This window comes from Manis pentadactyla, chromosome 1 (assembly GCF_030020395.1).
Source record: "Manis pentadactyla isolate mManPen7 chromosome 1, mManPen7.hap1, whole genome shotgun sequence".
Lineage (NCBI taxonomy): Eukaryota > Metazoa > Chordata > Mammalia > Pholidota > Manidae > Manis > Manis pentadactyla.
The window spans coordinates 90,241,936-90,269,307 of NC_080019.1; the positions used below are offsets into that span (position 1 = coordinate 90,241,936).

Consider the following 27,372-nt stretch of genomic DNA (forward strand, 5'->3'; position numbering starts at 1 on the left):
AGGGGTGGGGCAAGGCAAGCATGAGTTTTAATTTAAGTGAACTGAGTTTGGGGCACCTTTGCAGCTGTCAAGTAGGGGATGGGAGATGTAAGTCTAGAGTTCCGGGGAGGGGCCTGGCTGCAGATTTAAGTCTGGAAGTTGTCTCATAAAAGTGGTTTCTGAAGCTCCCAAAACAGTGAAGATGTACTGGGGGGAGTGGGCACAGTGCAGAGAAGAGAGGTGCCCTAATGTTGAAGAGTTGGACAGAGAAAGGTGGGCTCGGAATGAGGCTGGGAAGGAGTGTCTAGAGAGCAGGAGGGAGGCCAGGGTAGTGTTGTGTCTCACCAGCGAAAGGGAGTTTGGAGAAGGAGGAATTGGTCAACAGAACTGAATGCTGCCACAAGGCAAGTAGCACAAGGGCTGAAACACATACTGTGCGTGGGTGACTTGCATGACTTTGATGACCATCAAGATAATGGGCTTTGAAGCCAGATCAGAGAGGGCTGGATCAGAAGGGGAAGCAGCAAGGAGAAAATGCAGAGACTGAGCACTGATACCTCTTTTGGTTTTAAAGCAGAGGCCAGACATAGGGCTGTCAGTGGAGGGAAAGGAGAGGTCAAGCCACTTAGTGTGTTTAAAAGCCAATGGGAAGATTCAGCTGGGAGGAAGAAACTGAATAAAGAGAAAAGGATCACCTATACTGTGAGATGGTGGGAAGAATAAGATCTGAGGCAAAAAATGACCACCCTATTGAAATGTTTAATGACTTCATTGTCCTTGGTTGCCAAAAGCACCTGTATGTCTTTTACATAGATGACTTTGTGGCTGAAACACAAATTTCATTCCCAATGTATTTACATAGGAAAATAACAAATTAGGATTACTCTGAAAGGTGATGACTAGAGCTCTTTATTTTAAAAACTACATAAAAATTCTTTAAATCAATATTATCTCAAACCTGTATAGTGATAAGAGACTGACTTACTTATTCTAGTCTGCTTTTCTAAAGCATGTTTCTCCCCCTCTGTGTATTGGTTTGACTCAGCTTATTCTCCAAGTAGAAAAGGACACATTTTCATAAATGATTTGTTTGTGGATAACCATGGAGTGACTAATGTTTTGCAGTAAGTATAATGCCTATCAGACATGTTAGCCCTATATAAAAATAAGATTATTGATCCAATATGGAAGGGCAGAAGAATGAGGCAAGTGATGCTGCATGAAAAATTGAAATTAACTCCTGAAGGGTGTTAAGTTACTGATCTTAGCATATTTCTCATTGGGGCTCAAAGGTTATTAGCAAGTTTTCTATGGATTCTGTGTGTATGGAAATCTTTTAGTAAAATGTTAAAATTGAGTATCCGTAAAGTTTTGAAACCTGTACACAGCAACATTTTCTTCTTATAAAAGTTTATTTTGCAAAGGTTGCTTTTTTCAAGGTTTCAGTTCAAAAGCGTTTTTTTTTTAATTTTGAGAAAGTATTAGATTTTAAAATTGCATTTCAAAACAAATCCTATTTCTACCATAGCCATTCCATCACTTACATGATCTGTGAATTAATCATTCATCTATATGCCAAATACTTGTTAAACACTACTCTGTTTCAGGTATCGGGCAGAGCATACAAAAATGAATAATCCATGGCTCTTCTCCTCAGTCTGGTGGGGAAGCTTGATGGCAACATGCTGTGTACATAATAGAAGAGTGAACTTAGAACAGAAAGGCCAGCAAGGAGAGGAATTTATTGTCTGGAGGTGGTGTGTGTGGGTGACAGACAGAGAGAGGGAGACTGAGAGAAAGAGAGATGTAAGCATGTGGGAAGGTTTAAGAGAAAGAGCATGCCCGTGCCAGAGACTCATAAAACAGGAGGAAGAGGAAAGGGGGAAAAGGAAAAATACTTCAGGATAATAACTGATCTGTGTTACTAGGTGTGTATTTATTTTGTCATTAAATAATTCAAGGCATCTTCGAAAAATAAGCTGCGGTTTAGTTTTATATAATCAATGAGTATTCAGCAGTCACTAGCAGTGTGTGTATTTAGCAGTCACTAGCAGTATATAAATGTGAAAATGTGAAGTTATCCTACACAACCTTGCACTGTTTCTGGTATTCTGACAGCATTTAACATAGAAGACAGTATTCTAACACATGGTAGGAGGGAAGGCATCAGAAGACAAACCCAGCCATTGGGTAATTCCATAATGGATTTTCTTTTCTCACCTTTAAAGTTCTGTGAAAGTTGACATTGAAACCAAGTGGAAAACTTTCATACTAATGGGCTCATGAGGCTATTCGGGTCCTACATGTCAGGGCCTCAGAGGTCAGTTAGCCTGTTTTCAAGTGGATGTCTGGCGTGGAAAACCCACGGAGCTCATGCTGAAGGTGTGCAGCGAGAGGGTCACATCTGCAGTTACGAGTTTGTAGTATCTTAAGAAAATCCTGCAGAGGCCTTTCATTTCCTAATACCATTTGGCGGCCATCTCTATTTGCCCATGTGATCTAATGGACAGCAAGCTCTTCTACCACAAATATGTGAAATCAAGTTCTCAGGAAGAATCATGACAGAAGATCACCTGGAAAAAAAATTCTCTCATTTTCTTTTATAACCTAAGGAGATCTCCCACAGACAATCACATTCATATCTAAATATGTAGTGACTAAGACAGTGATCACACTGGGGAACCGTCTGATTTATAGAGGACACGAGTGCCAAAGCCAGGCCATCTCCCAGTTGTTTTGTGTGGGGCGTAAGAACAAAGGCATCTTGTGTCTCAAGAAACAAGAGTGCAAGTCATGACCTGGTTGTCCCTTTTCTTTTTAAAAACTGTGACTGAATAGAAAGCCAGATGTGTTCCAGGACTGTCCGACTGACTAACTCTTACTGTTAAATACACCAGCAGTTCCAAGACATGAGAGCAACTGATAAAGTGGACTGGCTTGTTTTCCAGGCATGAGTTCTGTTCTGTCACCTCTACTTGCTCAATCTCTCTTCTCTCATTCATATGGAGTAATGGGATTGGCAAATCCCTGAGCATTCCTGAGTTACTTCAGTGAGTTTTTAACCTTCTACTCTGTACTTTTATACAATGATTATCAGAAACTGAATCAGCAATTGGGAGGATTGGAAATAGCTTCTACTGTGACCATTTCCCTCATTTAAATCATTTCCCAAAGCCCCTGCTCTTCTTTAAGTACAATAAATCATCCAGGAGGTACTTTGCTTCTTGGTATTTCTAATAATTACAACATTATGAATAATTGTTCTTGGAATTTTCAATATTCCATGTCCTTAACTGGAATCTACCCTTAGAAGTTGAAATTTCAGGTTCAGGAATTAGCCTGGATTAAAATCCTGGTTCTACCCCTTGATAGCTGTGTGACCTTAGGAAAATTACTTAACCTCTCTGTATTTCAGTTTCCTCATTAAAATGGAGTCAGTAATGATAAGAAAATGAGAAAAATGGACGTAAAGCTCAGCACATAATCAGCATGATAAATGCCAGCAATAATAAATATATCAGGACCTTGAGACTACTCTAGCATTCATTTTATCTGCACATAATTGGGTAAAAAACATAGTTTATTGAACATCAGATATCAAACTCCTGTAAATTTCTGTGTGTTGATGATGGAGCTGGTGGGAATATGAGTGGGAGTCAGAAGGGTGAAGAGACTTTTATCTGAAAAGGGGAATGTACTTAAGGTGACCATGTAAGTCTGCTGATTTGCTGTCCATTTCTGAAGGAGTCTCATAGTTTAGTCCATACAGTTTTTCTTAAGAAGGGTTTAAATTTCAGGATGCCTTTCCTGATGTCTAATTGAAATTTTCTAGTTGCTTTATATTTTCTATCTCATTTATGAGGATGCTGGCCAACATTTTTCAAAAATAAATATTGGAACAATGAATACTTCACAGCAGTTATGGTATCATTTGTTAGTCCCTTAGAAAACACAAACCCAGCTCCAGTTTCTTTGTCCTTTGTCCTAGACTCCAGTCCTACTTCCATAGCCCCCTCCTCCCTGAGGCTGCCAGGGCATCCAGACCCTACAGGGCTGCTGATGAAACCCAGAGCAGTAACAGGACTCAGGCACAGTACATCAGCTGCAAAGACAGTCGGAACTCATTGTTTTACATATAGTGACTTCGCTCAAGGAGGAAAGAAGCACTGACCTCCATTTGCCAGATTCAGAAGGCACTGGGTATGGTCTAGTGATGCATTTGACGTGGTTAACACATAATCACAATCTTGAAATATTTTAACATTCATGTGGCCATTTCTAAATGTTATTCATTCATTCACTGACTCAACAAGTAATCATTGCATGCTAAAACTCACAAGGAAGCATGCCAGATTTTTCCATATATATGTCTTCTGGCCCTAACTGGATGATGAATCCTTTCAGAGCAAAGATATTGTACCTTATTCATATTTTATCCCAAATGAAGCCTGTAGAAGGCATTCAACCAATGCAACAAGCATGCATTACGTAAGCGAAAAGTGGGTGCAATTACTACACTAGTGGTGCACAACCAGATGACAAAATATTTATTCCTACAATTTCATCATCTTTAATCTTACAATTTAAGCAGAACATGAAGGCAAACATCATCTCCATGAATAATATATGTGTCAGCAATATTATGTTAGACATTTCACTTAGATTAAATATATAATCTATGTGCTTATATAAAAATGAGAAGATGAGCTCAACAATTTATATAAACTTTTCAGGGAGTCAAGAGTTTTGGGTGCAAATAATAGTTTAACGTAGGATTCCCCTCAGACACAAATCTCCTTCCATGTAGCAAAAGGAAGTGAGCAAAGAAATCTAAGTACACTGAAGTTTTCAAGGCTAAACATTTTGATTCAATATGTTCTGTTATAAAATATTGGGCCTTGTTTGAATTTTTATTGTTATATGTTCTCAGTCTATATTTAACTGTGAGAAACACAAATAAGAAAGAGCAAATGTGCAAAATATTCTTTTCAAGTACATGGCAGTGAATTTATAAAACATATACTAAAGGAACACTTTGTGTTTTTAACTTTCAGTCCCTTTTCTCAGGCCTCCCTTGGCCAGATACGATGAAATGTTTATTGAACTAAGGACTCAGCTTACTTGAAATGAAAATTCTTAAAGGCCTCTCAGAGCTACTAAGATAAGCACATTTACTTTGCCATGCTCTCAAATAAAGTTTCTTTTATGCTCTTTTTTCATAGGTGAAATAAGGTCTAAACTGGGAAGTTTTAAAATGGAGACATACAATTCCCCAATTCCCTATTTGCTCGAATTAACTTTTTAAAAATTGGGGTGTTCGCTCTGGCATCAGCTCAATCCAGACTCTGTAATCAGCTAACAATCTGTGCCTCACAAAGGCTGCCATCCTTAACTGCCAGTCTCCTTCCCTCCATACTCTTTCTGTGGTAATACACTTTAATTGGTGCCTCTCTGTGAGCCCCTCACATCTCCATCTGGCCAAATAAACACATTTTTTCAACTCAGCCTCAGTGTCTTGGCAGTCAGCAAGAGGATATAGACTTGCCACAATCAGTAATCTTTAAGATGCACAAAAGCCTAAAACTAAAGGAATGGGTACAGTTGGTATAATCAATGGCTCTCGAGAGGATGGCTCATGAACAAAGTGGCTTTGTGCTCAACAGTATTTTTTCTTGGTCTAAACTGCAGCTCCTGAGCAGTGTCAGTGCTGAGAACTGTGTCCTCTCAGAGTGCGAATTAGTGGTGAAATATTCCATTTCCAAGGAGAGCACAACTTTTTGAAGATGGACTTAATATCACCCTGTTTGCACTGGTCAGATCCAGGCAAGTGTAATCAGGAGGCAGAATGGTGAAATGGTTAAGACAGTGGGCTCCAGAGTCAGAGTGGGTTCAAATCCTGCTGCTGTTATTAACTGTCTCACCTCAAGCAGTTAACCAAATTGCTCCATGCTTTGGTTTCTCCATCAGTAAAATGGAGATAATATTAGGATGAGCATAAGGTATCTGACAGGTCTAGCATACAGCTTGGCTGGTCGGCACTAAGCAAGGTCAGTCCACCAAATTCCTTGGGCAGCAGGAAGGAGGTGGGGAGGGTGAATAACCAGTTGGGAAGTTATTCCTCAAAGAATTCCTCCCTCTTCAAATGTTTCACACCAATCATCAAGCAAAGTTTAAGGCATGACCATGAGATGATATGGTCTGTGCTCATTCATTCCTTTAGTGTGGTTTCATTTATTTGGGGCTCTGGACAGACTGTATGTTTTCTCTAACCCTCAGGGTCATCTGGGTTGAACTGAAGAGTGCTTTCAGGACAAAACGGCCAGTACTGCTCTCTTAGTAGCCATCCCGATGGAAGGTAATGTTTCACTTGCTCATTTCCGGCCTAGGGATCTCTCCCTCTCAACATGTTTGCTTTTCCTCACTCCCACTTTGGTGAGATGGCCTTCTCAGCATGAAGCAGAAGCGATCAGGCTCGCCTCTGTGCATGAGTACAGCTTAGGGTATTTGGGCAAGGAGCAGGCCAGCCAGAATGGCAAGGCCATAGATCCCCGGGAATCCCAGGGGCACAGATGACTCTCAGCCTCAGGGAGGGGGCTCTCACCAGTTGCTTTCTCGGGGTTGTTGCACATGAAGCACTGCCATGCTCCTGCTGCATTGCTGAAGCCAAACACATCAAAGAACCTCACTTCTTCCAGATGGAGCTGTGCCTGGTCCAGGTCCTGTTTCAGGAACACAAAGGGCAAAGAAGATAAGCTGATCTGCCTGATACACAGCATTCTGAGCCTGGATAAAGGGGGACATGGAAGCTCAAACTCAGTGCTCAGGACAAGGGGAGAACATTGCCAAAAGCACTCTTGACCCACCTTGGAAAAGAGCCGCCATCCTAAACTCTTCCAAGGGAGTTCTCTTAAATGCAGAGGGCAGCGAGCGTGGGCCCAGGGCTGGGGGGTGAAGTGTCAGAACCTGAAGTGGCCCAGAATTTTCTTGCATCTAATGATAACACCAAAGTCTCTGAGAAGGAGGGGCACCAACGTGGCAGTGTGGCTGAAAAGAATGCTGCTAGGGGATTTGCCTTTTACTTACACTTTACAGAATTGAGAATCAATTATCCGCATCCAAAAATTATTTTTATTAGCTTGGCTTTGAAGGGGGCTGATGGAAAATGGGGGGACTCTTTTAGTTTTATACTTTATTTTAAAAGTGTATGCAGATTTTGCATTCTATCCCATCATATGGCTGAACTAGTTTTAGTGGAAAATAATGTCTCCAATTACTGATCAGTAAATTAATTAACTTTTCCCTCTCCAAATGGGTAAGTAGAATCGACACACCCAGAAAACTGCCCATGTTTGATGTGCCCTGTGGCACCCTGCCAACGGGTTCCTGTGTAAGAGGCAGAGAGAGGTTCCATTACACTGTAAAAGGATGGAAAACTATTAGCCTAACCAAATTTAATAGCTCTACTGTCCTCCTGAGGCTTTCCTATTATGTAAATGACTTGTATCCTTTGCTACAGGGTGGCCAGAACTGTACTCATAAAGGGTTGCTTTCCTAAGAGAGATTTAATGATTTTGCATTAAAGACATGGGCACCTGCCCCTCTGACTTACGTGTGTGTCCCCTGTTGAGCTGTGATTTTCTTTCTTTCCCTTGGTCCACACATTCTTATCTTCTACCTGTAATAACTGCTCTTAGTATGCCAAGAGCTGAGGCATGGAGGCAGTGTTTGCACTACTTAAGGTGGATCTAAAATAGAAACAGTCAAGTAGCTATCCAGATCCTACCCGAGGGATCTGGCTCCCTATATCTACATCTTTTCTGACAGAGGTGAGAGGTTTTCTAAATGCTAAGCTCTTTAAGAGCAGAAACATATCTATTTTGTTCACAATTGTATCCCTAGAGCCTAGTCCAACATCAGGAATGGATGAACAGCATTGGTTTGCAGGCTCAGCACAAAATTTTCCAATGAACTGTATGAATGGTATTATAAAATTTTAAAGGGATTCTTTATAGAGGACATTTGCACTCCCTGGAACAGAAATACAATGAAGGCAGGGACTCTGTCTGTTGTATTGGCTGCTATAACCCAGCAATAAAAATACCTGTGAAATAAGCAAGCATTAAATAAATATTTGTGGAAAAATGGAAGACAAAAACTGGGACTGGATATGACTATTTTCAGGCATCTTTTATTAAGACTGTTACGGCTGTGTTCTGGAATTAAATATTTTGGAGTTTCAACCTACTGAATATAGCATTTTGAGTTGCAAACATTTAATACCATCTTTTAGGCATTCTAATAGGCACTGTATGTATGAATGTTGTTTTAGCAAAAGTGGTCTTGAATGTGTTCAATGGAATAAAAGGGTTTTTTTAAAAAAAAACCATGTTCCCAAAATAAAGACTGAAGAAGCACCTGGGAGTTTTGTAGGTTTCAAAGGATGAAATCCATATTAAAATTTATGGGGGAAAAGCAGATGTTCATAAATACCAGTTTCAAAACTACTAAGTCTCTGAAGTCTGTACTTGCCTCTTGGCATGCAGATCACCTCTCTACTTCTCACACAATTAAGGATCAATTTTTCATTCACCACAAACACTGCTAGCAAACAAAGTACTTAAAATAATACTTAAAGGTTCCTTTATTTTTCCTGTTCTGAGACCAGGTATGTCCCAGGTTGTTGCTTAGAATTCACATTTGTCTTGGCAAAAAGTTGCTTAAAAAGTTTAAGACAGATGGCAAGCTACACCCAAATGTTTGGGTTCTGAAGTCAAAAGCAGGCTTACTTCTTCAGAGGATTTGGTTTTTGTGCAAAGGGAAATGAGTAAAGAAGATAGGCGATAATTCTATTAACTGTTGAAGTCAACAATAACAAGAGACAGATGAAACACACATAGTTCCAAATATTGGTGAAAATCAAAGCAAAATAAATCTCAAAACAAACAAATGCAAACCAATAGCTAGTGATACCTAAATTTATGGACTTCTGACTTCTTAAATGTGCTTGAGGTCATTATTTCTTTCTCCTGCTTGCCTTCTTTACCCTCCTGGTTCCTGTAGCTTCCCCAGCTTTGCCCAAGAATTGCAATGTGGCTTCCATTTTTTTTAAGATGAGAGAACTAGAATTGATTTATTTAGTATTAATAGCAAGCTTCCTTTAAGACAAATAGACTCCAGAAGAGTAATAAAAATCATTCATATCTAAGTAGAGTCATGCCCTGAGTATTTTAGTTTAACGGGAGGGATTGTGGTGGACAGACCCTATGATATGACCTCCCCAATAATTCTCATCTCTTGGGGTTCATCCCTTTATACAATCCCTTCCCCATAGGTGTGGGAGGGACCTGTGACTTGCTTCTCACCAAGAACATGGAAAGGTGGTAAGATATTAATCCCATGATTATGTTATTATGTATATACACACATACACACACATGCACACACACAAGACCTGTGTTGCTGGAAGATGTATAGGGAAACTTCACTGCTGGCCTTGAGGAAGCAAGATGCCATGTTGTATACTGTCTATGGAGAGGGCCACATGGCAGGGAACTGTGGGTGGCTTCTAGTACCTACAACAGCCTTCAGCCAACAGCCAGGACTATAACTCCAAATAAATTATTTCTGACAACAACTTGAGTGAGTTTGGAAGCAGACACATCTCACTTGAACTTCCAAATGAAAGCACAGCCCAGCCAATATCTTGAATGCAGCCTTGTGAGAGCTTGTGAGACCCAGCTTAGTCATCAGCAGCCTCTTGCCCCAAGGAAACTGTGAGATAATGAACAGGTGTTGTTTTAGTTTGCTAGGGTTGTGGTAAGCTGTTATGTAGCATTAGGAATCAATGTAAAGATTACATCATGAGGAAGGGCAGGTGACACCCTGTTGGCCAGTCCTCAGTGAAAATCATATCTCCACTCCAAAGCAGGCCTCAACAAAACCTGAAGAATATCAAAGTTCAAATAATTTCTGTTGACTTAAAGAAAAAGATGTATGATCATAGTAAGCATGCATTAAGAAAGATTCTCTTGATAAACACCATCTAATTCAAAAGGAATAAAAGCCCTTGGAAGTAAAATGATATTTGAAAATGGATGATTGTTTCTATGGTTTAAAAATAAAATCATTAATGGGAATTTAAAAAACTATATTAAAAACTGTCTTGCAAAGCCTTTTAGGGGAGAAATAAGCCAAGCAGCTTGGAAAGATGAGAACATATTTGCAACATTATTTTGATTACAATGACAGCATGAGTCAATGCTATGGATTCTATGAAAGTGTAAAGTGGCCTCTGAATCTTATAACGTGGTCTATGTACTGTGAGAGGGTACTGAGAGGGAAGCAATTTTCCAGAAATTAGTGAAAGCATATATCTGGAAGAACTTTGGGTTCTGGCACATTTAAATTCTGTTCTAAAGTTATTTTTGCATAGATACAAAACATAGGATTGCCTCATGAGCTCTGTGTGTCTGTGGTTAACAGGACTAATCCTAGGCACATACCTCAAGTATGTTTTAAGAAAAGAAAACAAGGTTTTTTTTTTAATGATCCCCAACATTTTCATGTAATAGTAAGGCTTTGTGTCTTTATGGTTAATTCCAGGGCACATTTTCTAACTATATGAGACAAGGGTGTGAAATAAGCTTATTGAAGGAAGAAAATTAATGGTTTATCTTTATATTATTTATATTGTCTCACATTATATAAGCAGAGTGTTTTGTAGGAAACACTATGTTGAATGAATAAACTAGCAAAAGAGACTCTAAAGAATCTTATGCTGTAATTTTTAATTGATTCCAATTTCTGAGAAATATTACAATTGAATTCAATTGATAGCACCTGACATCAAGAACCTGAGATAAATAGATGAAGGAGATACTGTCCTGTATTCCAAGGATGGGAAAAGGTAGTTGATTGGGTCAATGGCATTCCTCCCAAAGGAAGATGGGAATATGTCTTTGTGTTTGGGTTGTGATTGTTATTAAGCTTCTTTTGATCTGACCCTTTTGGTCCTCAACTGGATTAAGGCTCCTTAGCAAGAAGAACTATAGTGTTTGGTAGCTTCTGAAAATATTTAGCATAGCACTTTGCCCATTGATGCAGAGGTTCAGTTAATTTTTAGAAATTTTTGTTAATTGAGACACATGTATTTTATCTTTAATGTAAATCAAGAATAGCATATTTAGGTTTTCAATTTTCATGTCTATTCACCTATGACTATTAAGCCCCTTCAGAACATCTTGTTTAAAAAAATATGTGTATATATGGAACTCATTTTATGGAATTTTATAAAACAGTTTTTACAATAAAACATTAATGACTGAAAAAGAATATTTGTCTGAATCCATCAATGTAGTATGTTGATTGCTTGTTCTCAAGACTCCCAGGTTTTCCAGATCACCAGTTTTCAGGAAATGTTGGTGTCAGGAATCCCAGGGAAACTTCTTACAAAGGCTCAGACACAGGTTTCACCCTTGGAAGCCGAACACAGTAAGTCTGTGTTTGGGCCTGGGAATCTGCATTTCTAAGAAGCTTTCCTCATTATTCTGATGTGCACTGACTGGGAAATTAATCCTACACCCTGGGGAACAGATGTCAGGATGGCTGATCTTTCTCCGTTAATTAGTATTTGAGGAATTTGCCAATCCTCATGTGCATATACTCATACTTTTCCATCATAGCTAGGTTTCATGAGACAAAATATATCATCTGGTTGCAAGAGCAAAAATTCCATTCTTCAAAATCAGAGATGTTATTATTCCAAATTGCACAATATGGAAGGAAGAGATGAGGCATGAAAATGAACTTGTTAGGCTTATTTGAAACTTGGCAGAAGGTTGGGAGGTAGGCAAAGGTGGGAGACACACTGAGCTGAGGCAGCAGGGTGCTGACCTCAAAGAACTCATACTGTGTTTCAGTTTTCAGTATGGATGTCATACATGTGCTATATCCCATTTTTTGTCCTTTTCCCTTTTCCTATCTCAGATTAGTAAGGGAACTCTAGGTTCACATGGGTATATGAGGTCAGTGTGGCAAGCTTCTTATCACTATAGGTCAGAAAACAGACTTGACTTTCTTCCTATCCTTTGAATCCCAGTATGTTGGAAGGAACTGAACTGCTTCTTGGCCAGTCACGGAAATTCTGACTAAGGGTCTGGCTCCAAGTCGCTGGAAGAAAGCCCTTCAGAGAGAAGTTCTGAACAAATCTTTCATTTAGAGCCACAAATATGATAGAATATTTGCTTTGATTCAAAAAGTCACATTTTCACACTTACCTAAGGATCATGGAAAAAATAATCTGGTTACACAATTTTGGCAGAAAACATGACAAGAGTTTAAATAAAACATTTATGGGAAAGCTAACATACATATTAGGATTGAGTAGAAAACAAAGGTGACAAATTGGGTTCAACTTCATAAATGTTTGTTAAACCTATAGTTTATTTCTTTACAAATTTATTTTTTTTTCAATTTTAACCCAGTAAGACTGAAAATTGTTTTTATCAGAGTGGAAGCAAGGGCAAGAAACTACCAATATTTAAACTACAGGAAAACATTGACATTTCTAACACTGGTGACAGCAATAAAACTTAGTCACCAGACCACTGACAATGAAAGCTGGCCTTCACATGGGGTCTTCTTTCATAATGGAAAGCAAAGAATTGCAGTAACTTTTTTTCTGATTAATGGTAGCCACCTTCATTTAACAACGGTGCAGTGAGCATCTAGTACTACTATGTACAAGTGTCCCCCCTTATCCGCAGGTTCAGTTACCCCCACCAACTGCGGTCCCGAAGTAGCCTAATTCTTTTCCCCTCAGTGGCTCCATCATTCACCTCCTTCATAACATCATGTAGGCATTTACCATCTCACACCATCCCAAGAAGAAAGGTGGTACAGTAACATAGTTTGAGAGAAAGAAACCACATTCACATAACTTTTATTGCAATATAATTGTTCTATTTCATTATTATTGTTAGTCCCTTACTGTGCCTAATTTATAAATTAAACTTTATCATAAGTGTGTAAGTATAGGAAAAAAACCAGAGTACATATAGGGGTTAGTATCCATAGTTTCAGGCATCTTCTGGGGATCTTGGAATGTACCCCCATGGATAAGGGGGGTCCATTGTGCTACTACTTGGTACTGGACCTCAGAGGGTGCTGATGTGGAAAGAGCTCATTGAAGAAGCTTTCTTTTTCTTCCTTAGGAAGTCAGTTAAATAACCATACTCCTCAGCCATGCAGGCAATTTTGCTGTGAGCAAGGTCCTCTTGTCTTATTTCACCCCTTTACCTCTGATACCACTCTCATTCCCAGACTGTTGCTCCCACCTCCCCTTTACATACATTTTCTTTTGGGTTTGATATATGTCTTTGGACAAGTATGTATTCTTGAAAAACATGTAGCAATGTTTAGTGTGCTTGTCATTTTCACGGGTGATGTTTTGCTATAGACTGCATTCTCTTCCTTGCTGTTTCACCCAAGATCTCTACAAGGCATTGGGTGTGTATTTAGTTTGTTGCCTCTTCTGCAGCAACGTGATTCCATAGCGCACATCACTACTCAGCACATTTTATCTAAACATTCACTTGGTGCTGGGCAGCCAGGGTACCTCTCTACCTTGGCACTTTCCAGAGCCATGCAACAATGAATAGCCTCATATATGCCCCCTTGTGGATGTGAGCAAGAATTTTTCTGGGATAACTAGGAGTGGAATTGCTGGATTGTTAAATTATGCGTAAGACTGCACAGAAAATGTTTTTATGTTCCCACACAGTTTGGACTCTCCGAACAAATTTTGCTAAAACTTGGGACCTGGCCTAACAGAACAAGCCTTAGAAGTTAACTCATGACTAATTAGAAAGTGAGAGATCATATAGTAGTAGTTATTGGGAAATACCTAAAGATCATTTATCTTTCCAGAAGTAGGTGTTTACAATTCAAGGTGGGGATGAGACCCAGAACTTGGAGGTACCCCTGGGTTGTCAAGCTGGAGTCCTAGTCTTATCTTCCCCCTGGAAAGATGTGTTTACATCCCCAAGATAAGAGTAAGAACCCAGAATCTTTCTCAAGGTGCAAGGTCTTTCTACCTCATATATAAATACAGGTTCATATTTTCACGGTTCTTTACCTATAATACAGACCCTAGTACATGTAGGATGATAGCTGGATCTCATTGTGTTGCCCCAGAGTTAACAACTGGGCACAGGGGAACTGGTGAGATTATTTGCCATAAATAATAATATCTGCTCTGCTCCAGAATCCTTGTTTGCATGAGACATTAAAAATTTGCATGAAACATTATGCATATCCTTAACTTCACTAGGTTTTAATAAATTATTTTCAGAATGGCTGTCCAGTTTACATTCTCATCAGTACAACAGGAAGAATTCCTTTTCCACACCACTATGGAAGGCTTTCCTAGGCTCTGAAGTTTCTGGAAGAATTACCATCCAATAACACTTTCTCCCGTCTGAAATAGGCTATAGTTTTAATGACCACAATCATATTGTCTGATTGCCTCAGGGGCTAGCAATAGTCTCCAATGACTTCTTAAACTATGGCAAAAATATAAACCACACTTCTGTGGAAAACACTGTATTTTTCTCCCTCTTTATTGCCTTCTGCTGTCATGAGAGGCTTTCCAGGTTCTGGGAATCAGACCACCCTCTTTAGGTACAATTATTTTAACACACTAGTGCATACCAACATTTTTCCAAGGTCTAATTTTATTTAAGAACTATCATTTTGTCGACATGTTTACCATTTGGAGGAGTTACAAAAGGGATAAAACTGACTCTACCATGGCTTTAGGGAGAAGGCATTGCTTACCATGATGTGGGAATGTAAAATGTTTCCATTTAGTCATTCAACAGATAGAGAACAGGGTTAAAAGCATTAATGAAGTAACAGGGATAAGATAGATGTGACAAGTTGAACTGCCTCTCAATAGAGAAATGGATAAAGTAAACTCTGGTCATTTACACAATGGAAAATTTTATAGATTCAAAAATGAATGATCTCATCTACCTACCACTTCAGCATTTTATTAAAAATAAAAATAAAAATAAATAATAATAATAAGGGAGAAATGTGGGATTCACATATAAATCAAGTATAAAAATCAAACGAATAATCATAATTGACCTGATTGTTTATAGTTCATGATGCGTGATCAAAATCGAAAGTTTCTGTGATGACTGCCCTTGCACTGTTCACCATGTAAGAACTTATTCACTATGTAAGAACTTGTTCACCATGTAAGAACTTGTTCGTTATGCTTCAGAAGATTGGAGACTGTTGAGAATTAGGCTTGGGGTTGATTAATGATTGTGCATTGAGTCCCCTATACAGAATTTTATTGTTGTTAACAACCATATGATCAATAAATATGAGAGATGCCCTTTCAAAAAAAAAAAAAGAATGATCTAGCTGTACATGTATGAACAGATAAATTCTAAAACCAGCATTAAGCATAGAAAGCATATTGAAGAAGATATGTACAATGTGATACCACATACATAAAATTTTAAAACATTCATGGAATAATATACACCAACTTCAGGAGAGTATTTGCAACAGTCTCTTTCTTTTTTAAAGAGAAATATTTGAAGTAAAAATGGAAGAAATGTAAACATCTCTTCCATCTTGAGGTGGGAGTAGGTATCGCCTTTGGGCACTTTTCTGAATTTATGAGCTATTTTGTAATTTAATGAAAAATAAAAGTGAGGCAAAGAACACAGTTCAGGGAAGCAAAAAGACTGGCAGGGGTCAGAATCTGTGAGGAAGAAAGGCTCTACCTGCGGGGGGCTCTGATCCCTTGTGAAGGGGTCCCCTTGTTTTGCCCACACGTGAGACTTTCGCGGTGGAGGTCATTAAAAGGCCATCTCTTTTTCCTGACTTGAGCATTTATTCTTGATGGGCGGCTTCATATTAAAGCTTCTTTTATTTAGCTCTTCAAACTCAGACAAGCAGATGGACAAGAAATGTGTTTGAAATGTGTTATTGCTTTGTTTTAGAAAGCAAAAACCAAACCTAAAGCCTGCTGATACCAAGTTCTAGCATAAGGAAGTGTTATAGGATGGATTAAATGATAAAAGTGATACTTAGAAATAAGGTTTTTTTGGTGCAGAGTGATATGGTAGAAAGGTTTTGGAGTCAGAAGATCTGAGTTTGAGCCCTGCCACTGTCATTCAGTAGAAGTTACTGGGAAATACCTTAATTTCGTGGTGCTTTCAATGCACTTCTGTAAAGTGGCTGTGATCCCTAAGCTATCTCCTTGAGAGAGTTGCTGCCACAAATCAACTCATGGGTAATTACACTACTTTGTAAACTGTAGACAGATAATACAAAGTAGTGATAATGATGGTGATTTGAACAAACAAGGAGCTCTTTTTTATGCATATAAAATGCAGTCTTTGGGGTCTCTTAACTATATAAATATATGTAAATTTTTCTGAAATGACTGAAATGTTTTGAAATGAAATGAATTGTTTAAGAAACACTGATGTTAGGTGCCTGAGAAACATATTTCATTTTCTAAAAGCCAGTAACATACTTATCTGTCTGTTTTTGTTAGTTTGTTGTCAAACCTAGGAAAATGGGAAGTAATGAGATACAAACATAGAAGGATATAATGCAACATGAACATTTGAAAGGGGAGTAATGAATGCACATGTTTGATGGGGCCATATGAGATGTACAAACAGAAGTACGCATAGAAATGTGCATGGGCAGTGGTCTAATGAGATGCACAAATGGATGGGTGTAATGATCGAGGCATATAGTGGGAATGTAATGTGATTTATAAATGGAAGCATTAATGGGGAGGGTGGAAAGGGCAGGTTGTGATAAGAAGCAAAGAGAAAGAATGCACTGCTTGCATGAATGGAGGCGCCAGTAACGCATGCATGGTGAGGATATGACGAGATAAAAGTGGAATGGGATAATGAGGTTGCCAGATGGAGGGATGTAATGAGCTGTGCAGAAAGGAGGGAATAATGACAAACATAAAAGGAAGGATTTAATTCTATGAGTAAAGAAATGGCCATAAGAAGATGAGAACGCTGAAGGGAGAAGCAGAGTGAAAGGGCTGTTGGTGAAGGGATGGGAAACCACAAGCTGGGCAAATGGAGCACTCTAATGAGAGGCTGAAATTTAGGAATGCAAGGAGGTGTGTCCATTAGGGAAATATTAGACACACATAGGCCTACAGTGATGTCCCTGGGCTCTAATCAGACACAGACCATAGCACTCAGTAAGGGAAGGAGGTAAAAATGGAAAAAATTCAAAGCAAGGCCACAAAGATAACCAAACTGTTTGAATCCAGAAAAGAGAAGACTAAACAGGTGAATTAACTGCAGCTTTGAAGCTGAGGAAGTAGAGGTTGTACAGATGCTCTGTATGGGGCACTTACTCTATGCTAGGTGCTCTGCTGCGTGCTTAACTAAATACCTCATTTCATTTCCACTTCTTTGTAGTGAGGTAGGTGGAATTGTTCCTAGTTTAATGGATGAAGAAATTGAGCTTCAGTGAAGTTAACCAGGATGCCCAGATTCCCAGAGCAAGTTGATGGTGGAGATGTAACTCAAGCCAAGTCGATTGGGTTCCAGTTGCCTTTGCCTCTCTTCTTGTGTTGCGTAAGAGTGGTCTGTGGGACCTCCTGCCTCAGAGTCACCTGAATCACTTGTAAAGGATGCAGAGTCCCAGGCTCACCCCAGCAGTATCATGTGCAAGATCCATAGAGGCCCCAGGAACTTGCATTTAAATAAGCTCTCCAGGGACTCTTGCATGCACTGTCTGGGTACATCTCAGTGAAACTAGCACTAGATTGTGGGGGTGTGTTCTAATGCCTCCCATCAGCTCTGTTGAAAGATCATGAAGAAAGGGGACTACATTCAGCATTAGCAACTGGGGTTGGCTATAAGGGGCACTGTAGAAGGGATGAGCAGACCCTGGAATGAGGCATCACATGATTCTGTGGACTGTATTAAACAGAGGACTTTTTATCAAGGGCCCCTTCCCTTCAGGGTCATCTTTAATAGGAACCCAAAATTAGATTGAGAATCATATAACAATGCAAAAATGTATTGAAAATAGACTCCAGGAAACATTTGCTTACTGAATAAAACAAAACAGAACAAAACAAAACAAAACAAAAAACAAAACAATGAAGATGACTCTGTAGTCTGTAAGGAAAAGAGGGTAATCTTTAGAAGCAAGTGTGCCAATCTACATGCAACTTTCAAGGTCTTAAGAAAAAGCAAATAATGCCACTGATTGTTCTCTTTCTTGATATTCTAGTATTGAGATGTCTGAATTGCTATGATTATTTATATTTTAGAAAACTCAGACTTCATGTTTTGAAATAAGTGTCAAATTTGGATGGCTACTCACACTTTAGTGACACAGCCTTTGCTCAAAACATTTTTAGCAGCCTCTTTCAGGATTGTTTTTAGAGTACATTCATGAGCCACCCAAGAAAAAGTTCCACTGCTTTAGTGAAACCCGGTTTTTAACTTGGAAAACTATAATTCAGTTTGAAGTCTCCTTTAATAATAGACCTGGGTCTGGATTCATTTTTGGCTATTGGGAAAATAAGGATCATTCTCACAATATGAAACTTGTCATCCATTTTGTTTAGAGGGGTCTTGCAATGGAAGTGCAATAAAATAATACAAGTTACTGTTTATTGAGCTCTAACTATGTGCCAGTCAATGTTCCAAGAAGTTTAAATGTATTGGCTTCTAAATCACATGACATCCCTGTGAAGTGGGTACTGGTATTTTTTGCTCTTTGCAGGGAAAGAGAACTTACATCAAAAAGCTAGTAAGTGGTAGATCCAAGATTCCAACCCATCTCCTGAGCTTCTAACTACTACACTTCCACTTTGCTTGAAAAGAGGTGCTATTTATTTTCTAATAGTTTAGAGCCCAGCGTTTGTAGGCATTCACACCATATTCATGACAGCACTGAGAGAAAAACAAAAAGGTTTTACTCATGCACTGATTATCTAAGAAAAGAACCTAAATCACTGTTGGATTAGAACAGACATTTCAGAGGACTGCATACCTCTGGTCCCCCAGGAATAGAGTTATTTTGTTAACTATTCTCTAAGGATTTAAAAAAAAATTTCCTCGACTGATGCAGAACATCTGGATGACAGTGAAGGGATATTCACTACAGTAGTAAAATTGACATGCTTCATTACAGGACAGTCTGGCTTGTGAAACATGAAGGAAATACATGCGATAAGCCAGGATTTAAATTAAATGGAGAAAGTATTTCTTACCCCAATTTTAATTTGTTTAAAAAAGGTTATGTACAGTCTAAGTACAGGATATTAATAGTGTGTATCAGTTAGCCAAGTGTAAAGTAATAATTTCCTAACTTTTTAATAGTGAATGGAATTGTCACTTAGGTTCAATGTGTTTATAAAATCATATGCAATCACTTAATATGATAAAGTGTGTGTATGGAATTATTTAAATGAGGGGTTCTACAGATTGCTATCATGTATAGTTGTTAAGGGGAAAAAAATAAATCCAAAGAAGTAGAGACAGTATTTAGGGAGGCAAAGTTTAGAATTTGGCTGGACTTCCAAACTCAGTGGTCCTAAGGCATCAATAAAAGTCATGCTTTGAAAGTCTGCACAGGATGTGTGTGTTCTCAAGGACTTTTCACCTTTGCGCCTCTCCTCATACGTTAATGGCGTTAATCCCAGATGAGCTATTAAGTGGCTGTGGAGGAGGGGTGCAAATGCACTGATACTACACAGACTGTGATAAAAGCGCATCTCGTGCTTAACGCTCTCCAGTGCTACCTGACTTTGCAGGCCCTATGCAGGGAGCCTGGTGTAAACGCCCCTGGTCCTCGCCATCAGCCTCATCTGGCCTCAAGGCCATTGCCTAGCGGCCTCAGCCTTGGGCAGCAGCTGGATGACTGAGCTTGTGCCCTTGTGTCTGAGCGGAATAGTGGTGGCGCTGCGAGGAGAAGGTCAGCACACATCCATCATCTACTTCATTGAGAAAATAACTGCCTTTTTCTGGGCTCTAAAAACCATCTTTCTGTTTCTTAAATTGGGTTTCCTATGTGTAGACTCTTTCTCTGCAGCACTTAAAATCTTTCCTTTTGGTCTGCCTCTTTACCTCAAGCTCCTCAACACGGATCTTCCTGGTCTTGAAAACTCTCACCATTTCATTTCTCCTCAACCAAAAGACAAAAGCCCAAGAGTGGGTGAACTCAATTTTAGCACCTGAACTGCTGACCTCTGCTGGGAAACATCATATTTCCATTTTGCTTTAAATTCGTCACTCAGATTCTAAATGGGTGTTCCTCATTACCCACCAGTCCTGCTCTATTTTTCTAGTAAGGTCCTGAGTCCTTTCTCTGGGAATTTCATTTCAGACTTGCTCTTTCCTTAAACCTCCAACATTCCACCCCTCTCTCCCCCACCCCACTTTCAGCTGATGATCTCACCTCTTATTTCACTGAAAAAGAAAAGCCAAAAAAGGAACTCATTCATCTTTCCACCATCGAATCTACTAAATCATCTGGGTCTGCATGCAATTGCTTTTCCTCTCATCTGCTCATCGTTCTCATCCTCTCCATTGCATCATCCTGACAGCTTACAAACATGCTCTGGGGCTCCCATTTTAAACCATCTGCACATTTCCTTCGTGACCTACCCAGTCAGCACCAAGCTTATACAACAGCGCTCTACGAGGCTGTATCTCCTTCCTCATTCCATTTCATTTCCCTGCCCGCTCTAGTTTGAACCTTGCCCTTAAACTTCCATTAAAACTGCTCTTTCCAAGTTGCCTAATTGGACAGACACTTTTCTATACTTAACTTCCTCGATCTGGCCACTGAATCCCATCCACTTCCCTTCTCTCCCTTTCTTGGACAGTCACTGAGATCCGTGACCTCTACACTTTCTGGGCTTTGGTCTCTCAAGTGGCCTCTGGACTCAGTTCTGAGTGGAGTCCTTTTCCTTTCACTACTGTCTTCCCAGTGCTGTCATGTCCCCTGGCTTTCACAGTCTCTGTACCCATGTGTCCTCATGTATATTGCTGGCTTAAACTGCTTTGCATTCACCTACTAGACAGTTGCCTGGGGCATCTCACAGGCATTTTAAACTTAAGGGGTTCTTAAGTCTCCCTCCCTCTTACACCCCTCCCCCCATTCTCTTGCTATTTCTCTTTACCTACAAAATTTATACTGAATGTGTCATTTATTTCTTTCTGTAGAAATCATTTAAGCTTTGAATTATTGCAGTTTAAGCTACTCTCTTCTCTCCTCTGGCTTAACCGTGGTCTCCTTTGTGGTCACCCGGAGCCTACGTTTGCCCCTTCTGGATGGCTTCCACACTGCAGACCCAGTGACCTCTTGAAAACAAGCTGGGCAATGTCTGCTGCTCAAAGTTCTTCGGGAACTTCCCACAGACTGCAATCAAATCGCAGCAGCTCCTTGCCCTGTCTTCTGACCTGGCAGTAAATCCCCTAGACCAACTCTTTTTTTTGTCCACGGGGTTCCACCCTGATCCTTTATCTTCTCCCAACACTGGAAGGGGAGTGAGTTCACTTGGAGGTTTGGAGGTTGGCATGACCATCCGCAGTGATGTAGGAAAAAGAAAATATTAGAACTTCCATTTTTATTTATTTTCATCTTATCCTTTGAAGTTTCTATTTTTGAATATGTTTTATAATGAAAACAATGAGTATAACGATACATCTATATTATTTGTAATTAAATATAAACACTGAGGGTGCTTGTTCAATTTCTTTTTTCTGATGGGGTGTGTGATTTAGATTTTAGTAGAATGCTCTAAATTATTTTGCCAAGGTTTTGCCCTTTTTTTCTTTTCCTCTGGCTGTTGTGTTTTGTTTTGGTTATTTGCTCTCAAGGCCTTTGTGCAAATTGTTCCCTTTGCTGGGAAAAGTCATCTGACACCAGCTCAGAGGAGGCTTCTCTGACCACCCAAGGGCTCCCGTTCTTCATCATGCTCTCCAGACATTTTATTTTATTTTATTTTTTGCAGCATCTATCAGTGTGGCCTTGTGCCTTTGTTTACTTGCACATTGCTTGTATCCTTTGGAGCAGGGCATGTTTATGTTCAGTCTCTGCACAGTGCTTGGCAGAGAGCAGACATTCACAAAAAATATTTTTAACTGAATGAATGAACTTAGAGTCATATTTACCATGACGTCACTGTGATTGTTTTTTGGTCTTCTCCATATTATTGCTCATGTCATTCTCCTTACAGTGGAACCATTTTCTTTTTTCTTTTAAAAATCCAGATTCCAATTTAATGTCCACTGTCCTCCCAACCACTTTGCTCACCGAGCAAGGAGCATGCCAGACATTTGCACCTGAGACATTCCTCCTGTAGTCTGCCCACCCGACTGCCTTGCCTGCAATTTCCTATGATAATTTGTATTCTCATGTAGTTTGGCCCTTAATCACTGGATTTATCCCATGGCCTGGCTTCTTTGGATAGATCCTTATTCAACCTTCTTTTTATCTCCTTACCTCACCTTTTCATCTCAGACATGGCCTGCCAGATTTTCCTAGATCTGAGCTTATTGTTTCAAAGCCTAAAAACCCCCAGCCCCATCTAGGCTTTTGAAATCCCAAACCCAATTCCCATTTACCCCATTCCCACCTGGCTTGCTCTGAAAGGGAGGTTTCAACATGACTAACCTTTCTCAAACCCTGTGATTCACACTGCTCTCCCTTGAGGCTGACCTACTGACATCACACATGTCAACTATAATTTCTCTTAAGAATTTGAATAGTTGCAGCCTATATATGATAAGCCCACTCCCATCTACTTACTTATGCATTTATTTATTCAAGCACCGTGTTAACACTGTAACTCAAAACACTAAATCTAAGCCTTTGGAAGCTCAGAAGGTCTCCTTTTGTTCCACCTGGAATTGGTGCTTCAGTTTTATTTATGCTCTGACACTATAGCCAATTACCCTGGGAACTATCAAATGTGTTTGTAGCACTGTGGACTGAAAACAAATCTCCAAATGTTAGCCAGATGGGGCACATTTTTATTTCAGCAGTAAATTTAGTTGTTTTTTTTTTTCATAATGGGCATAGTTTTGAGACCTCATTTCTATGGCATATGGAATTTCTCTATGCTTTGGGAACTGGAACATGTGTCTCAATAAAAGAGACTTCTCTCTCAAATTCTAGTTCTTGAGTGATCCCCCAAGCAACTTTGTCAACTGTCTGATCCTCTGATAATCAGAGGCTGTTCCCTCTGAAGGCCTGGGCTGCACATGCGCTGGAATGGAATTACTAATGGTGTCCCTAGTTGCTCCACAGAGGCCATGCTCCTCATTTCTTAAATAAATCAGTGAATTTTCTGTCCTTTCCCTAAAATATTTATTTTATAATGACAATTGATCTTAAATTGGACTTTATTTTTACTAAGTAAACTGTTCAATGGCATTAATTTACATAAAGCAATATAACTAAAAATGGTATTTCCATAATAATTTTTTTCTTTGGTTATAAAAGAAATACATACTTCTTAGAGAAAAGTTAGAACATGCTAATAATCCCCTCAGTAAGTGCTAAAGATTGATAGTATTTTGGTATACTTCCTTTTTGTTGTTTGAATGGACAAACCTCCAAATAATCTTCTTTATATAAATAATTTTGTACCTTGAAATGTGGTATTTGACATAAGTGTTTTTTCATGTCATTGAACATTTCTCATAAACATGATTTTTCATAGTTTCTTAGACATTTCTCATAAGCATGATTTTTCATGGTTTCTTAGTATCCTTCCATATGGATGGAGATACATATGTATGTCATATATCATATACATTACATATATATATATATGCAAATAGTTTTATTCTCTTATCTTTAGACATTTAGGCTTACAAATAACTCCACAATACTTTTTTGGTGTGTGTTTATCTTAAGTTTGTACACATTTCAGATTATTTCTTTTAAACAGATTCCTAGAAATGGACTCACTGTGTTAAAGGATATGAATATTTTTAAGACTCTTGACCTGCATTGCTAAATTGCTTTTTAGAAATGTTGAAATAATTTACACTCCAACTAAAAATGTGTGAGAGTGTCTAAACACCCTTGCTCTAACCAGCACTGATTATTGTTTTTAAAAAAATGGATTAAAAAGGGTAAAGATTTAAAAAAAAATTTCTATTCTTATATCTTTGACTACTAATGAGGCTAGATACTTTTTCTGGACTGAGTGCCCTTTGAGTTGTTTGCTCATGTCCTTGGCTCAGTAATTGTTTATTTTCAGGAACTTAACGGTATTTTAAGGATATTAAACATTGTCTTTCATGCTTGTTATACTTATTTTCTTTTTAAGTTGTTATGCATGACAGGTTTTGTTTTTATAACCTTTACATTTTATTCTAGCCAAATCTATCAGTTCTTTAAGACATTACTTACAGATTTAATTAATATTTTTAAGAAAGATCAGCATGTGCAAAGGATAATGTAACAAATACTCATGTACTTGCCAGATTAATTAATACCAATATTTTGCTTCTAATTTTTAAAAAAACAAAATTATAGATGAAATTGAGATCTCCTTAATTCCTTTCCCAGTAAAAATTTCCTCTCTCCTCTCCATACTTCCTTATATCAGAAGGAAACCCCATCATGAATTTGGTATGATTCTAAATATGGTATATTTTTACCACAGGTATATTTACCCATAAGTAATGCATAATACTGCTTACTGTTATAAAAATTTACATGAGCTATCATACTATTCATATCATACTTTTGTAATCTGCTTAGTAAAGCTCAGTATTATCTTTTCAAGATTTAGCCCATTTTATTCCAAATACTCTATACATAAATTTCACTGTACATATAGCATGACTATCCCACATTTTTCTTCATTTTTGTACTGATGGACAGTTATATTGCTCCTGATTTTTTGGTGCAAATATCAGTTAACATCTCTACATGTCTCCTGGTGCTGGTATGTGAGAGTTTCACCTAGAAATGGAATTGCAAGATAATAGGGTACACGAATTTATAGTATAACCAGCTATTGCCAGCTTGCTTTTTTAAAAAGGTTGTGAAGGAAAGTTTGCCTTAAACCTTATCTAGGACAGAACATTTTTCTATGTTATAATACAAAACCTCTTCGTGGTAAAAAAAAACAAAACAGCATTTCTGATAAAATGTTTAAGCATTTTTCTGCTAAGGTTTAAGTGGAATGAAGACTTTTTGGAAAGCTAATTGCTCACCCACCTTAACTGCCAGCTAGCTGTCATTCATGAATTTAATTAATTCTTGTATTTATTTTTTAAGCACTTTTTTCTAAGTAGGTAAACCTGTTTATTCTCACCTGTGGTGTGTGAGCATTCTCATTTTTTCACATATTTGCTGGAACTTGTCACAACTTATTTTTTTTTGCCAGTCTGCTCATTAAAAAGTGGCATATCATTTACAAATATTTAAATCAATTATTTCCATGATTTTTAGTGAGTCTAAACATCTTTTCCTATGTTTTCTGGCCATTTGAGTTTCTTGTTCAGTGACTTTTCTGTTCATGCTCTTTGCCCAGTTTCCTCTTGGGTTGTTACTCTTCCTTGTTAATTTGTAGAAGATTTTGGTGAAACTTGTTAAACAATTATATATATACACACACACACATTAACTAATTATGTGTATATATTTGTGTAGATTTCTGGATTACATAGTCTGTTCCATTTATCTCTATGTTCATTCTTACCATAAAGGTGGAATGCTTTAATAATAACACTTCTTAATAGTATATTTTAATACTTAGGGAAGTGCTCTTACTTTTTTTCCTCTCAAAAATTTTATAACTAGTCTCACCTATTTATCTTTTTGGTTATATTTTCACTTCATACAGTACCAAAAATCATCCTGCTAGAATTTAGATTGGAATTTAGTTATCTATTGAATTGGTAAGTATTAACACCTTTGTCATATTCATTATTTCCAATTGGGAACCTGGTATGTCACTATGTTCATTCAAGTCTTATATCTCTCCAATGTTCTGTAACTTTGAGAAAATTAATCAATCCCTCTTCTACTTAGTTTACTGAGTAAGTAAACTAGGAGGTAACAGTGCTCATTTATTTTATTCAATCAATACATATTACTGAGAGCCTATTATATGCTAAGTGGTGCCCTGGGTACTGGGCAAGCATATGCTCTCATGGGGAACAGTCTAATTAGGGAGACAGACATTAATACAATTTTCATACAGAATGTGTGGTTATTCAAAACAGATGTAGAATTTTATCAATTGCTATGTAAGTATCCAGAGATGATAATTATTTCTTATTGGAACTGTTGAACTGATGCTTTGTAGTAGTATTAAACTTCTCTTCTATTTTTGAAGCTTAAAAACATAGCATTGTATAATATAAGGATTTTCACACTTCTACTCCTGTGTAAGATTAACATATAGCTTGTAAATGATCATTTGAATTCTATATGCAAACTCGTGTTCGACATTTGGAGAATGTTTTCTGATAAAGTTGATCTTGTGTATTTAGAAAAGTACAGCAATCTGAGAGATTATCCTTCAGGTTCATCTACCTCTACTCTGAACCTCTCAACACATCTGAGACAAATTTGAATTTGTGTTATTTTTGAGAGAGAGAGAGAAAGAGAAAGAAATGCTGGTCAGGAATCAGAATATTAGCTAACATTTATAGAGACACCACAATAGCAGCCACTGTTCTGAGAGCTTTCTATGTATTAACTAATTCAATTCTCAATCAGCTCTATGACGTAGGTACTAGCATTACCACCTCTGTACAGACAAAGAGACTGGACCACAGCCCAAGGTCTCAGAACCGGGAAGTGGCAGAGCCAGATTTTAAATGCAGGTAATCTGACTTCAGAGCCAACATGCTTAACTCCTCTGGCAGGCGTATAAATCAAGCTGGGTGGGTCATGCTGCCGTAGCTAAAACTTAAGCCTTAACAAAACCAAAGACTGTTTCCTCCTCCTGCAGAGTGTGCGGTGGGTCTGGGTGGTTCCCCAGAGCAGCCCTCTTCTCTGGGAGGACTTGGAATTCCAAGCTTTGTCCTTCTTCTGGTAACTCAACATCAACATTTGCTTCTGCAATCACCCCAGCAGGGGACACTGAGGGACCCGGAGAACCACACGCTGGCTTCTACAAGCTTCGTTCTAGAATGACGCACATGCCTTCTGATATTTCATTGGCTGACATGTGTCACGTGGACAGACCTTAATTCCACAAGCAGGAATCTCATGTGCCCAGGGTAGAGAAGAACCAGATGTATTGGTGACAGTTGTGATGTCACCATGGTACGTTCATGTGCCCTAGCTCTGCCACTGACAAACTGTAATGGCTTCATTTACGTATTAGTT

General features: G+C 38.5%; 1 protein-coding gene and 1 long non-coding RNA gene across 10 annotated transcripts in view; one reads left to right on the forward strand and one right to left on the reverse strand.

Moving 5' to 3' along the window:
* Positions 1-27,372, reverse strand: part of VEPH1 (ventricular zone expressed PH domain containing 1) — a 181,962-nt gene that overhangs the window by 11,974 nt on the left and 142,616 nt on the right. For all 9 annotated transcript variants that reach the window (XM_036904114.2, XM_036904112.2, XM_057499473.1 and 6 more), the window contains one exon: positions 6,581-6,698. In XM_036904114.2, coding sequence (XP_036760009.2) covers positions 6,581-6,698 — 118 coding nt within the window. The remainder of the gene's footprint in view (positions 1-6,580; positions 6,699-27,372) is intronic.
* LOC130683274 (uncharacterized) overlaps positions 1-27,372 on the forward strand; it is a 69,580-nt gene that overhangs the window by 8,225 nt on the left and 33,983 nt on the right. The window contains exon 2 of the long non-coding RNA XR_008996836.1: positions 6,256-6,334. This is a non-coding gene — a long non-coding RNA (uncharacterized LOC130683274). The remainder of the gene's footprint in view (positions 1-6,255; positions 6,335-27,372) is intronic.